At 39.0% G+C, this 15377-nt stretch overlaps 1 protein-coding gene across 2 annotated transcripts in view; it reads right to left on the bottom strand.

The window, feature by feature from the left end:
- Window positions 1-15143, bottom strand: part of UNC5C (unc-5 netrin receptor C) — a 393986-nt gene extending 378843 nt beyond the window's left edge. For both annotated transcript variants that reach the window (XM_032239558.1, XM_032239559.1), the window contains exon 1: window positions 13825-15143. In XM_032239558.1, coding sequence (XP_032095449.1) covers window positions 13825-13948 — 124 coding nt within the window. In that variant the 5' untranslated portion in view covers window positions 13949-15143. The remainder of the gene's footprint in view (window positions 1-13824) is intronic.
- Between the last annotated feature and the right edge of the window lie 234 nt (window positions 15144-15377).

The following is a 15377-nucleotide window of genomic DNA, read 5'->3' as shown; positions in this document are numbered from 1 at the left end:
TGCTTTCTAATTACATTTGTTTTTACAAATACAGCAAATGTATAGTGGAGAAAAGCACAAACTTATTTTTTTCATTAAAATGTATCAAGTACTAGTTTTTTTTCTTTTTTTTTTTTCCCATTTATTTATTTTATTGCATTTTACATTTTGGGGTACATGTGAAGAACATGCAAAATTGTTGCATAGGAACACACGTGGCAGTGTGATTTGCTGCCTTCCAGTACTAGTTTTATTGAAATATATTCTAGATTCAGAACCTGGCACAGAAAAACAGAAATTACCTAAACTTGCTTATTCACAAAACCGAAACAAAAGTGTGCTGACTTTCTAAAAAGTCTGATTGTAAAATCACAATTTCATAACCTAACTGGGTACAAAAAATGTGATTTTTAAAACATATCAATTTGTTTTAAGAATTTTACCTTTTACAACATGCTTTTATTGGTCCATATGACATTCTTTTACCTGATAGTACCCCCAACGGAAGGCAATTTTGTCATTCTTATATATCTAATTATTAGCATAGTAATGTCACGTGAAAATCATGGTATAGCATAGACTTATATGAGGATACTAAAATGGCACAGCAACAATCGTTAATGTGCATTAAGTGTTATTTAGTGCCAGGACCTATTTTCAGTTCTTCACTTTCAATGACCGTGTTAATTACCACAATTCTATGATATAAATACTACTATTATAATCTTCTCCTTGCAAATATGGAGTGAAACTCAGAGATCTTATCTTGTATGCAATTTGCAAAGCATGTATTTTAGCACAATTTATTCACCTTTACCAAGAGACTTATATAAAGGTTGCAATTAGCATTTGGCCAGCACAGGTGTCAGAGGAATACATTTGGTTGTACATCTTAATTTTTTGTCAAAGTAATTTGATTCATTTCCTATACCAGAAAGTTATCAGATCCAAACATGCACACACAGGCGCATACACACATACAAATATATGCACACAATTAATACATTTTTAATTTTCTAACAGTTAAAGAAAGGAAAGATTAAGTTGGAAAAAAGAGATTTAAAGCATTCACTCAAGGAAACACAGCCATGATACACTTGTAAAAATGAAAATTATTAAAGACTATTTTAAGAAAAGTTTTCTAAGCATAAATAATAAATAATCAAGTGAGGATCAATCCATACTCTATAATGTGTTCAGTCTATGTGTTCATTTTATATATATATATATTTTTTTTTTGAGATGGAATTTTTGGTCTTGTTACCCAGGCTGGAGTGCAGTGGCACAATCTCAGCTCACTGCAACCTCCGCCCCCCAGGTTCAAAGGATTCTCCTGCCTCAGGCTTCTGAGTTGCTGAGATTACAGGTGTCCATCATCACATCCAGCTAAATTTGTATTTTTAGTAGAGACAGGATTTCATGATGTTGGCCAGGGTGGTCTTGAACTCCTGACCTCAGTTGATCCACCAGCCTTGGCCCCAAAAGTGCTGGGATTGCAGGCATGAGCCACTGCATCCAGCCACTCAATATATTTTTTAAATGCCATTCATGCAGAAAAAAACCCCCACACTTTTAAAGTTATCCACGAAAGTGACAGTACATTAATATTGCAGGGTAATTTTTTCTAAAAACTATTCCAAGGTCTAATGTAATAACTGTCCTATTTCAATCAGCCTGGCGTCATCTTGTTATTTTCAACATAATTCAATTTCATAATTCTAGTTCATAGATGTGTGTAAATTTATTGTGTGACCAAATACAATGACATTCTTTATTCATCTTGCAATAGAATTAAGTTTTATGCAATACGAAAGGAAAAACATATGGAAAATAGTCCCTTTTAATAGATATTTTAGTCTGAAAAAAATAAAATGGATTTAGAATTAAAAATCAAGGCCCATGGCTTGAACTGAGGCATATTTCCATCTGTTATTAATGTTTGAGTTATATACTGAAGATGAGAGTATTCATCAAGTCCCTCATGCAATATGTTAGTAAATGAGATTTTGGTTAGTAATTTAATTGCTTAAACTCTGACCATGTAAGTTCCCAATTCACTCAAAATGAGCTTTTACACTGGCCTGAACTGAATTAAAACAGTTAGCAACACCAAAGAGTACCTCTTGATTTTATTAAGAAATGCATATATGAAAATCTATTAACATAAAAGGAGATCTCTGCCACCCCACTACGGTTAAGAGCAAGTTTTTCCTTTTCCTTCCTTTGCTTTCTCTTTTTCCAAGAAATGATGGGTTATGTGGGAGTTTAAAAAAAATAAGGAAATATGGGCTTAATTTTAATATAAATAAATAAAAGATGTGATGCCTCTGGTTAGAATAGTGAATACATAATTCTGACTGCTAGAAAGTATAATGAGAATTCAAGTGACCATTGTGAAAACGTTCACAAAGCTTATGCACAAGCTATTGGGGTCATATGCTTAAGCAGGGCTCCACCGTTGTTACTTGTACAGGGTTTCACTAATGGTCTGATAATAGGGGAGGGGAAGGTCGGCATGGAGGTTCTCGTAATACTTTATGGTAGTGTAAGCACAACAGCCACTGATTAATTACTGATCTGTTCTCAACACACATTAGATTACTGAGCAATTCTGTTTGTTTCCACAATGCCTTCATAGTTAGGATGACTTACTAAAGATCTTTGGATGCTAGTCTAAATTTGCAGTAAATTTTCTCTTCTTTCAGATGATTAAAATGGAGATTGAAAAATATTCAAAAGATGGAAAAATGTATATATAAAAAATTCTTTGGGGGAAGATAATATGGACATTTTAACCTTCAATTTCATTTCAGACAGCAATAGTGTATCATACTGCTTTCAAAAGGATTATCATAGTAATCACCTTAAAAATATTAAGACACATTCCTGTGTTTCTACTTGTTCTCTTTTCTAATTCCCTTACCCTCTCTCCCATTTACACACATAACAGTGTCTGGGGTTGGGAGAGTGTCCTGTAGTTTCAAAATACACTGGAAAACTAGACACTCAGCTAGGAGTAAAAAAAAAAAAAAAAAAAAAATCACTTCGCTTTAAATGAATTTCTGAAAGTAGCTCATGTTAATATGTGCTTCTATGGAAACAACTCTTTCTGAATGTCAGCTTAAGCTTCTCCATATGATTTTTCTCAAAGGCTCCCTTTAAAAACCATCACTACTATTTATTATCTTCTTGTTATATAGACTGTTACTTTTGTTTCATCACAAATCTCTGCTTGTTTATTAGCAGCCCTGCCACTACTATCAGATGACATTTGTTTTACTTAATGTACATAGTTTTAGAGAAAAAAATATAGAACTGCTATTACTGCATTATATGAAAAAATTCCAATGTACATTTAGCTGACACTGCATCAGCTGCTATTTAAACTGGGCTTAGCTAATGGACTTTTAATGTCAGCGGGGTTATGTGCAGTTACTGGCTATTAGCAGAAATGGCTCCTTTCTATAAAAATCACTTTTCCTCAAGTGTGTTGTTTGAACATTCCTTTCCCTAATTTAGTGACTGTCACTGAATGCAAAACAAACTCAAGGACTCTGGAGTCTGCTGTTATCTTTAAGACCCTCTTTTTAACCTTGCATTCAGCATTAAACAGGCAACCTCTCTCATTAGCATTTAGACTTGTAATCCGAAAACTTTGTGATGTATTATTATTTATTTTGCCATTCTTAGCAGTATACTACATATTAAACTATGAAAGCCCCATGTCATCAATGAATGGCATGTGTATGAAAGAAAACATTCAAAACACTTTTCTTAATCCTATAATTTATTTACATACTTTAAAAATCCTAGTTCAAAAGTGCCAACGATAGGGGAATGTACGATAATAATACACATATGTTGATATGTTGATGTATTATGTATTTATATATTAAGCTGCATTTAATACAGTAGCGAATATAACTAAGGAAGCATCACTGTATCATGAATAAAATTCTGTTTATTCTTTCTTTAGTGATAACCTTTCCCTCCTCCCAATTAACTTTATCTTCGTCCATTTAAAGAATGCTTTAAATAGATGCAATGTATAAACCTGGAAATAAAGCCACCAACACGGCAGCTGAGGGTGTCCAAGAAAATCAAACATAACTCCATTTGATTAAGAGGTTGAAACAAACCATCACTGAATTCTGGTCAGAGAAGAACAACACAACTGACCTCTCCTTCAATCAGCCCACATGAGAGGTCACCTCATGTAGGGTGCTTACCAGGGACATGCTGTCTTTTCCAGAGAGCACCCAGAGAGGGATTCATAATTGTAAAGAAAGGATTTTACCCCTGCGTGCATTGCATGCGTAAAAGTCAACAGTCTCCTTTGGTCAACAAATTATAGTCCACCGTGTAGGAAAGCAATAGCAGTTCTCCTCCACAGCTTTGAAACAAGTCAGTGAAAGTGGAGATCCCCCAGTCCCTGTCACTTGGATAACAGGACAGAACTTGTTTCCATCAGATAAGCCACTGTGCTAATGAAGCAGAGATACCTCTCCTGGTAACTGGGGAAGTGACTTTGCAACTTGCCAAGAGCAAGGCAACTTTTCCCAAAAAAGTAAGATATAATTTTTCATTCAGAAATCAGTGATTAAATCCGAGTTCCTATAAATTTGCTTTAAAAGTTGCAACGTTTTTTTCATTTGTCTGACAGGCTCTGTTTTTTTTTTTTTTTTTTTTTTTTTTTTTTTAATATTGCCAAGTCTGTCTGAAAATGAACTCTTGCTCCTAAAACATAAAGAACTACAAACACACACACACACTCACATACAATTTGTGTAAGCACATATACGCTCACAGGGAATTAGTGAACTATATTTGTCTTCTCCTTGTCATTCTTCATTTCATTAAGGGTCTGCCTGGAAACACTCTCCTAGGAAATACTTCCATAGTTATCTAATTCAATGAAAAATGACATGTGTATCTTTCATGTGATCATCATTTCTAATAAATCCAATAAAATGATCTCTTCTCCCTTGCTACTGAGAAAACACACTGCTAAAACTTTTCCCAGTCATAAAACTTTTCTACTTTTTTCACCACGTTATTGTAAATATGACATTTTTGACTGTGGTCATTTTAATTCTATGCAGATTTATATATGAGTGTGTAAATATAAACAAAAATAAAAATGACAACAATACTTAACAGAGTAGCTTAGGAGGTAGCTTTTTATAAAACCCCCTGTAGGATACTAGTATACCACTGATTTAAGTCTAAATTTCTCAAACAAGCACATCCTGCCTAGATAGTTCCAATAAAATTCAAACTTCTTACAAGTTTATACCATTTAAATACTTTCCAAATTCTTTTGCTATATTAGTTGAAATAAGTACAAATCAAGAGTCTATTTAGATAAAAGTTTCAAGTCAGAAGGCCTGTTGAATAATATTATGATGAAATACTGATCTTGGGTCTCTATTCCGGATTGCACAAATAAATCATTTGAACATGTCTGTTTTTCCTCAGCTTCTGAGAGCAGTTACTGAAATGGGCTTCTGTTTCCCACCACCCTGCATGCTCTGTGGGGATGGCTGTGGGAGGCAGGGCGGGAAACGCCTGAGCCTCCTTCAATTCTTGAATTTGATCCCTAACACATTTTTAAGCTTACATTCTTTCATCATCTTACAGAGGAGATCCAGAAGGAAAAAGGAAAGTTTCTAAATAAAATGACAGGCACCATAATCAATGTTTCATTTAGAATGACTTCAAGGTTGCTGCTTGCTAAACTTGAGCACTTCCACTGGGTGGCTACAATATGTATACTTGGCAAACACTTTATTCAATGAGATAAAAATGTATCATTTTCTCTTAATCAAAAGCGACATTCTAATGTCAATGTATTTCACACAGACATACAGCTCAAAGTGAAATCATCATTATTTACTTCATCTTTCCAATCATAAAGTTTTTTTTGTGGTAATAATTTGGTTACTTGTTTGATTTTGATTAGCAATAACATGGATCTCCAAAAATTGTGCATAATAAAATAGTGCTCTTGTCACTATCATCTTTAGTTTCTATAAAAGTTAGGGCATACCATTTGCTAAAGTATAATCATTGATCTAGTTCTTGAAAGGGGTTTTAAGGCCCTTTGAAATTCCAAAAAGATATTAGAATTAAAATATTGAATTTGAGTGTAAATAACAGACATGCAAATTCATGGAGAATAGAAGAGTCGCAAATTGCTCCTTTTACCTTTAGTTCTGTACAGTAATCCCCCCGTTTCTCTGCGGTTCAATTTCTGTAGTTTCAGTTACCTGAGGTCAACTGTGGTCCAAAAATATTAAATGGAAAATTTCAGAAATAAACAATTCATAAGTTTTAAACTATGTGCAGCTCTAAGTAGCCCGACAAAAATCTCTCAGACATGAATCAGTCCTTCATCCAATGTACTCACACTGTATAGGATCCCCACCTGGTAGTCACTTAGTAATTATGGTGGTTATCAGATGAAAAAAGCAGTATAGATGGGGGTTCCATACTATCTGCAGTTTCAGGCATCCATTGGGGGTCTTGGAAAATATTTCCTGCATTTAAGGGAGGACTACTCTACATGAATTTCTTTTGCTTGTAATTTTAAGTGGATTATATGACATATCCTATTAGATTGCACTAAACCTCTATTATCTAAGAGAATGTATATTATGAATTAATTTAAAATGATCACTTTTATCTACAAATGCTGTGCTTTACTTCTATACTACATTTTAATATTTTACATTATTGTATACTCTAAGTTTTTTGAATTTTGAGAAAACCTGCATTTCCATTTATGGATATATTTGCCCTTACAACTGGACTGTAGATGCATTTTAATAAACAAGCCCTAATCTGTTTTTACTGGAAAGAAAAATCCACATATAAGGTGGTTCTTTTGAACAGAAAAAAAAAGAGAAAACAATAAGAGTAGAGTTCAGGCAGTCCATGATTAAATAATCAATCAGAGATTGACTAAAACTGAGAAATGTTAGCATGCATCAATGAACACGTTAAGTGTGCTGACAGAGTTTCTGTTGTTTAACATCCTCAAAAGAGGATATAATCCATGGTCATCTACATAAGGCATTTTTATAGCTCTCATAATTGCTGAGAAATGAAACTAGCCACAGGATCCACATGACAACATGATTAATGAAGGTAAAACCCCTTATCCTTACAACATTTTAAAACAAGTAAGCCTGGTAACTGGTGTTAAATTTGAGTAATCAATATAATTTGTCAATATGATTATTGTGAACCCTAATATTTAAAATAAAAACTCTAACAGGCGTATCTATATAATGAAGTGTCACCTGGTTCCCCTCATTCTCACATTCCACTGCAATATTGGCAATGAGATGTGTTTAGTTATTTAACTAAAAGAGGGTATTCCCCAAACATGGGGGTTTTCAGATGTTATACTTCACTTTTGCCACACAAAGCACTTTTGAATTACTGCTCATTGCTAATAAAGGTATACCAACATAAGGACAAATATCTGCATATTTGGCATTTTCGAAGCTATAGCTCAGGTTCTAAATTATAACTTCAACTTAATTAATGTCCCAGCAGCTTTAACACTATAAATTCCAGGTAGAAGCCGAGGTATGTTTTAAGTACTTATAAAGCCTGAAAACATTCTTCTGTGTATTTCAAAACCTCATTATATATTCCTAAGTGAGCAACTTTTTTTGGGAGCAGCAGTGCTCAAAATGAAAAACCACAGTACAATTTCAACATGAAACTTTTTTTAAAATTCTGAAATTTCAGCCCAGTATTTTCAAACATATTGGTCATAAAGAGTCCAAATATATGCAATATGATATATGCTTTGGGTTTTCATGAAAAGGCAGAGATACTTCTGGTGGCTCCAGACAGGTAGACAGGATAAAAAAATTTTCTATTTCTGATCTTGTTAGCTCATAAATGTATTACTATAAAATTAAAAATAACAAACATTTAAAATAAGAAAGACTATAAATTATCCCATTACTGAATTTCTTTTTTAAAAAAGAGGAAAAAAGGAAAAACTAATGTTTGAATATTGCTCAAGGCTAACCTTCTCTACTTGAAAGAAGGAGCATAAAAAACAGCACTGAGTTTCTGTGAGTAAAACATCCTTGAGTTAAGTGATGCTGGAATAATACCAAAGGTCTCATATTCATGTAGCCCTCCTCCACAAATACATAAGCAATAACAAATCCAAGTAAGAAATGAAACCAAAGAAGCATCTATACATAAGTTTAAGAAATCAGGTTAAAAAAGAAAGAATGCAGAACCAGAACCAATAATAGAAGCAGAATGACAGTTTTGTAGAAGAAAAATCTAAACAATTAAGTAATATAAAATGCCCTACAAATCTCTTATTTTATCTACAATGTTTGACAGAAAATATTTGCCCCAAACATGCAAAGAAATAGCAATAACCATTAAATGATCAGAATTAAATCCAAAAATTTCACCAAAATATATGTCATCCAGACTATCTATGATGTTTTAAATTAGGATAACAAAACTTTCTAGTGAAACTATGGTTTGAAAAAAAAAAAAAAAGAAAATGCTTTGAATAAGTGAAAATTCTTGTGAATTTGATGTGCCTTCATGTTCACCTATATTTATGTTTATTTTGTTTTAACACAAAACCAATTATGTTCTTGAGTTTTCTTTTAAAGAAAAACTGTCCACATTCACATAAAGGTTTGGTTTTTCCCAAACCCTTATCAGAAACCCTGGGGTGTACCTTTTTTTTCTGTAATAGTGGTCATAGATTTATGAAAAGTTATCTTTCAGTATTACTTGAGAAAAGAGAAAGTCAAGGACAAGCATCTTGCAAGGACTTAACTGGCAGTGACTTAATGTGGCATTTTTAGAACTAATTTTAGGTTAATTTTCCCAGAGAGAACAGAAGGAAAGAAAAGAGGCTGTGGAAGGGAATGAAATTCCCACAGGCTGTTCAGAGAACTGCGCTCTTTCCAGGAGTTTACAGTGATCTACTTTGGAGCATCTCTTCAGACAGCTCCATCTCTTGATTTTGGGGAAGGATGTCAACAGCTATCATCACTCTGAATTCAAATTTATTGACCTTTTGTTTCTTTTACATCTAGGTCTTTTTTGCCAGTGGTTTCTAGAATTGAAAGTCAAGGAATAATACTTATTTTCTAGAAGCTAAACACTGCTCTAATTGTAACCTGTAGTATATATATCCTGATTTTTACATGTGAGGAAACTAAGGCATGGAGACACTAACTACCTTGCTCATAGTCACACACCTGGAGGTGCTGGAAGCAGTATTATGAAGCATTGGTAATTACTACGTTAACTGACAAAATGGGCATACATTACTAACAGCTCTTAGCTTGTGCCTCCCCAACACCAGATGAAACTTGCGTATTGAGTCTAGGTTAAATGCTGTTGCAATGCAAACTCAGCTTCAAGAACGTACCACTTCTAGGCAAATTACTGCTCTAAAGTTCTTCTGTGTAGAAATTTTAGAACCCACCCCCACCACTCACATTAGCATCCTAGCCTGACCTATGTTTACTATCTTTGGATGTCTGAATCCAGAAAGTATTGTACTTGTGTCTGCTTTTACATTTAAGAAAGTGAATTATAATTTCATGCTTCTATATCTGTCTTCCTGCAGGGCTGAAACTGCCTCGTTACACTCTAACAAACAGCACGCAGTCTGGTTTGCAGTATGAGTGCACAATAATTGTTTAAGAACCTTTCTTCTAATACTTTTCTTCTATTCTAATAACAGAATAATGCCTATTCTATGTTTTATCTTAAATACCTGTTGTTTCCTTGATTATCTCTGAAGAGATATACTCTATCCAAATAAGCCATTGTTTCTAATCTGTGAGAAAATGTGAACAGGTTTGTTTTTAACTGCCACAAATACAAAAGCCAAACTAAAAAAATATGTAGGCTAAAACTGCAAGGCAATAGCACTAGCTCAATCTCGTCCCCCACAATTTTCCCCATTATCTTCCTGAAGTGGTTGCAGCCTGTAATTTTAATGTTTCTTCTGAGAGTGACTCCCTCTACTGCTCCTGCAAAGCCATGAACTAAATCAGAAAAGTGCTAAATGCAGTTAAGGCCTAATAGAACACCCTTGCTGTTTGCACTAATTGGAGAACCTAGCATACATTAGAGAACAGTTACGTTAAATCTCAATAATAATTCTAAATAAGCTTCAAGGGTTTACTTAAGTAGGACTCATGCCTTGTTTGTGTCCTTAGAGGGGTTGCTTAAAATAGATCAGTAAGAATTCTGATGAGGACTACCAGCTCCCAAACTACAATAGGAGGCCTTCGAGGACCCTGTCTTATTTAACTCTTTACCCTCAGTATCCAAAACACAGAAGTCCAGGGAGTCAATAAACCTGTTATAATCTAATGAGACCTCATTCTTTGCAAGAATTGTTTATTCTTTCAATATGCTTGAAAAGTTTATTCTTAGAAACTTTTAGGTATTCTCTAAGCTAGAATACGCAAAACCATTTTTCTAAATGGAAGTAAACTAGCCTACTTTTCCTTATTGCATATTCCCTATGTGAATTCATAAATTTTCTGATCCTCCTACAATGAAAAGATATATGATAGAATTGTAATGAAGTTTAGTTGCCTTCAATGTAGACAGTCTATTTGTACCACATCAATATGCAAACATGCATGAAAGTAATTTTTACTCTTTTGTAAGAAGATATTGTTTTTTTTTTTTTAAAGCCAACGCTATGAATTAAGATAATAGAGAATTATCCCAATTTGATTAGAGACTTCAGTAATTTTTTGTCCTGAGTTTGGTGGTGTTAACACTCATAACACTAGTTGGTGCTAGATAAGCAGCATATCAATGCTGTGTAGCCCAGACAAAATGCAATTATAAACCAGGAGAGTCCTAATTCAGAAGCACATTGAACACACACACACACACACACACACACACACACACACACTGCCTTGTACTAGTAAAATCTTTCATTCTTGGAAGTCAGAAACACTGCAAATTCCCTGGAGCTAGGAGTTCCCAGCAATCCTGAATGAAACAATTAGGGCATAGCCAGAAAGGAGAAAGCTGTTGCCTAAAGCCTAGAGAATTTCCCAAGGACCTATTTAAAATAACTGCTGTCTAAACCACAGTTACAAAACTCAGTACACTCACAAAGAATGGCTTTTCTATGTTTTATCTTAAGTATCTGTTGTTTCCTTGATTATCTCTAAAGACACATACATACTTATTTTAAGTACTTCAACAACAGAATAAAAACCTCTCACATTGTAAAGTGCTTAACTCTCCCATGTTAATTGCAAATGGACTTTCATTCATAAGAAATAGCTCAATTCCATTTTTAAGTCATCACCACAAGGAAATCATACCTTGAGGTTATGGGCTAGTGTCCTAGTCCAAGGAAAAGAGAAAGAAGAAAAATAAGAAGGAAAAGGGAGTCTGACCATCAGACCATTTATAAAATGTGTGATTCTGTGAGGAAAGTGTTAATAGTGGCTCAAGATAAACAGGCTGGGGTAATGTACTGCAGTGATGATGACAGTAGCTGATAGTGGAGTTTGGTGCTTTATCCTTCCTTTGATATCTAACAGACAACACAGGAAGAGCTGGTATGCCTAGAACATGGAGGATAACAAAGATAAAAGTGGTAGAATAGTGCATTTTACAGACCATAAGATTCAAACAAAAATTTTACTAATCGAGACCTAAAGGAACTAAATAAACGAAATGGACAAGAACTGCACTGAAATGCACACACCCAGCATAGTACATTTTCTTTTTCGTCTTAAGATGAGAGTCAGTCCCCAGTCTTCAACTTGCCTACTCTATAAAAAGTGGAAGAGAAAAACAGTCTATCCTAAGGATCTTTTCCTTTTAATCTCTTCTCCCTTCTTCTTTCAATATTAATTCATTTACAATCTCCTGTTTATCTTTATTGATCCTTTTTCTACCCAGTCTTTTTAATTTGGTTATTGTAAGTTCTCAGCAGGAATCCATCTCCTGTTTGGTATCTTTGGGGACTTTAACTTGTCCTTTTCCCAGAAAGTTCTCTCATCGTGTCCTGTCCCCATCTCCCACCACCCACCCCCACGGCGCAGTCCTTTGTGTGCCCAGTAACAGCAGGCAAATTCCACAGGGAGTCATGCGGTCGATTCCACGACTATTCATCAGGTTGTTCACTTAAGCTTCCAAACAACCCCCTCTAAGCATCCTTGGCTAGTGTCCTGAGAACTTCGTATTAATTTTAGGAAATCTACAAGTTATCATTCTCAGTGGCGATTCCTTTTTAAATGGACAGACAGATGAACTCTGGAGGTGTGCATATGAAAACCAGAGCAGAACCTTGGGGATGGGAGGCATCTGGTGAGAAGGGAAGGAAGGATTTATGAGCATGGCCACTTAGCAGGGCAGCAGGAAAATTTACTTCCGAAGAAGCTATCTCTAATTCACAAAGCCTTGCTAATCACTTACCTCCCCACCTAGACCACACTCGCCTATGCTAGGCGCTCCCCTTCACTTCCAACACCCTCATCCCCAGAGCCTAAGACTCCAGGGAATACTGTCTGGAAACCCTAGGGTGTCTGAACGTCGCCCGGGGAATTGGGGCTACCTCAGAGCCGCCCCCTACTCTCCAAGTTTGGGAGAAAGAGTAACGGAGATTGGGGAGAGAATCCCTGAATTGCTTCCGAAAGCTTCCTAAGCTTCCTAAACCCTCTCCTCTTCCAGGAAAAGCTGAGCTGCCTGGCCTGAGCCAGCTATAACCACTGAGCTGGGCGAAGAGACCCAGGTAGGAGCTGGGCTTGGCCAGAAGTTTTGGGGCCCAGGTGACCCGAGAAAGACCCCGGAGGGGCAGCCTTGGTTCTTTCTTCTCCGCTCCCTTTCAGTCAGCTTCTCGGGCTTGGAAAGCTAAGAGCTGCTGCTACTACTTCAAACTAGGGGGACAAGAAGGGAGCCAGGCGATCAGCTCCGGAGCCTCTCCTCCTCCCTTACCCTTCCCCAACTCCCGGCCACACTCTTCCCATCCCAGCTTTGCGCAAGGCCCCGGTCACTTATGTTAAAGCTCACAGTTGTTAAGTTAAAACATCAGAGTTATAAACTAGTCGGTTACGCCGGGGAGTTTCAGATTTGGCTTGAACAACCAGCTGGGTCCCACAGAGCTCTGGGATTTTCTTTTCTACATCCCCTGGTGGGAGGCAGACACGAAGGGGGGGTATGTATGAGTGCAGAGACATGCACACCCCGGGCGTGCCTCCGGCCGGGTACGCAGATTCGGGTGGGCTGTGTGTTATCTACAGCCCGTCAAGCAGCAGGCGAGGGGGATCGGCGCTTTAGAGTCCTTGGCAGTAATGGACACATTTCCTTAGCAGAGAGCGCTTCGGGGTCTGGTGTGTACAGAGACTCAGTGAAGATTCTGCAATCCCAGCCTTGGCACCTCGCGGGGAGCCTCTGCGCTTCATGCGCTTCGGGGTGCACTATGGCATGTCACACAGCTACCCGCACCGAGTCTCTCTAAACCTCTCTCTGTACAATATGCAACAACGTGTGCGTGCGGAGCTGAAAGGGCACAAGACACCCCAGGCCCCCAAATGTATGGAGACGGATCAGACGCGTGTACACACCCCATTCGTCCCTGATCCATCCGTGCCCATCTCGGAAGACAGATTAAACATAAATGATAATAATAATAATAGCTTCTTGACTAGTTGGGAAAGTGGAATTTAGAGTGGTTTCCAGTTGAGAGCAAAGAGGCAAATTGAGGAAGTCAGGAGAACTGGGGAGGAGGAGAGGAAGGAGGGAAGGAAGAAGCGAAGGGAGGTGGCCGCGGAGCCTGGCGAACCCCCTTACCTTGGGCGGCGGAGCCAGTGCCACTGGCGCTGAGCAGGGCCAGGGCAGGTAGCACCACCATTTGCAGCACGTATCCCAGTCCCAGTCCGCAGCGGGCCGCTGTCGCCCGCAGACCTTTCCTCATCGTAGACAGAGGTGTGCCGGGGGAGGGGGGAACAGAGAGACGCGCAAACAGCGGAAAGCCCCACTGGGCAGCAGCTGAATCCGTGCACCGAGAAGCAGTCCGAAGAAATAACGACAACCAAGCGCCACACTCCACTTTCTCCAAGGGCAGGGGCCAAAGCGGGAGGAGAGGAGACGCCGAGGAGGAGTTTGAAGGTCCCTCTTTCCCAATGCCTGCTAACTGACGTCTCCCGCGAGCGACTGCTCTGCCCCCACTTGGGAAGTCCAGGGAGGCGCTAGGCGGCCACCTCCGCTGCTCCCCCCAGCAGTAGGAGCAGCCGCTGCTCCGCCGCGCGCCGAATCTGGACTGCTCTCCAGGTCCCCTCGCCTGTGAGGAACACACACTGGCACTGGGGGTGGGGGTGGGGGTGGGGGTGGGGGTTGAAGCGGGGGTGGGGGGAAGTGGGAGGAGGAGGGAACGGAGGGAGGAAGCTTGTGCACCGTCAGGCGCCCTGGTCTCCAATCTCAGTGTTCTCACGCCGGCAGAGAGATACCCGGGCTGTCGCTGCTGGGTGGCCAAGGAGGGTCACACCGTAGAGTAGGGCTCACGGGTACGCAAAGGAGCTCGCCAAGGAGGCGTAGAGGGCGCAGCCCAACTCCGCTGGGGAGTAACCGGCTGTGGAGCACGCCCGCCTGCCTTATGTAAGCAAGGATTGGAAGGAGATCAGCGCCCAGGGCGGAAGGTGGAGACCGGCTGTGGGTTTGCCCGCTGGAGGGGAGGCGAGAGAGACCAGGGAAAGAAGCAGCGGCAGAGAGTGGCAGCGCGCCTGCCTCCCGCGGTGCGCCAGACCCGGACGCCGGGAGTGCACAGGGCGCGCCCCGGGCCACTTGGCTGTGTCCAGTGGAGCTCAGCCTGCCGCCTGCCACCTTCCTCACCGCGCCGGCAAAGCCTGAGCCGGATTCCCTGGGACTGGACTCGCTCTACTTTGCGGTTGATAAAGCCGGGTGCAGGCTCGAACTGAAGTCCTGCTTGGTTGGAGAAGAAGGCAAGAAGCTTCTGCAGTGCCCCAGCCGGGTGCTGTCTTGGGGTTGTCAGCGCCAGTCAGACTGCTTTATGTTCTGAGCGCATGTGACTCCTTTGCAGTGGAACAGAAACTAAAAGCTCGATGAAAACTCATTCCGCAACAGTGCTTTCTTTGCGTGCATCTTGGTGGCTGGCAAGGGTGGTGAGGCAATACCGGGAGAAACACTCTTAGGAAAAAAATGCACAACAAAATTCGTAGATACGCAAAGTGATGATGGAGCCTATAATATGTTTTTCAAATTTGTAGTAGTGTGTGTAAGAACTCCAGCTGCTAGGAATTTCTTTACCTTTCAACAGGAAATAATAGTCTATGTAACTGGGTTGTGAAGCCCTGTTGTCATGATAAAGGAGGAATGCAAGATTGGGT

The sequence above is a fragment of the Sapajus apella genome, unplaced genomic scaffold (assembly GCF_009761245.1).
Source record: "Sapajus apella isolate SASKATOON/1434 unplaced genomic scaffold, GSC_monkey_1.0 scaffold45, whole genome shotgun sequence".
NCBI classification, from domain to species: domain Eukaryota; kingdom Metazoa; phylum Chordata; class Mammalia; order Primates; family Cebidae; genus Sapajus; species Sapajus apella.
This window is presented reverse-complemented; position numbering and strand designations above follow the sequence as displayed.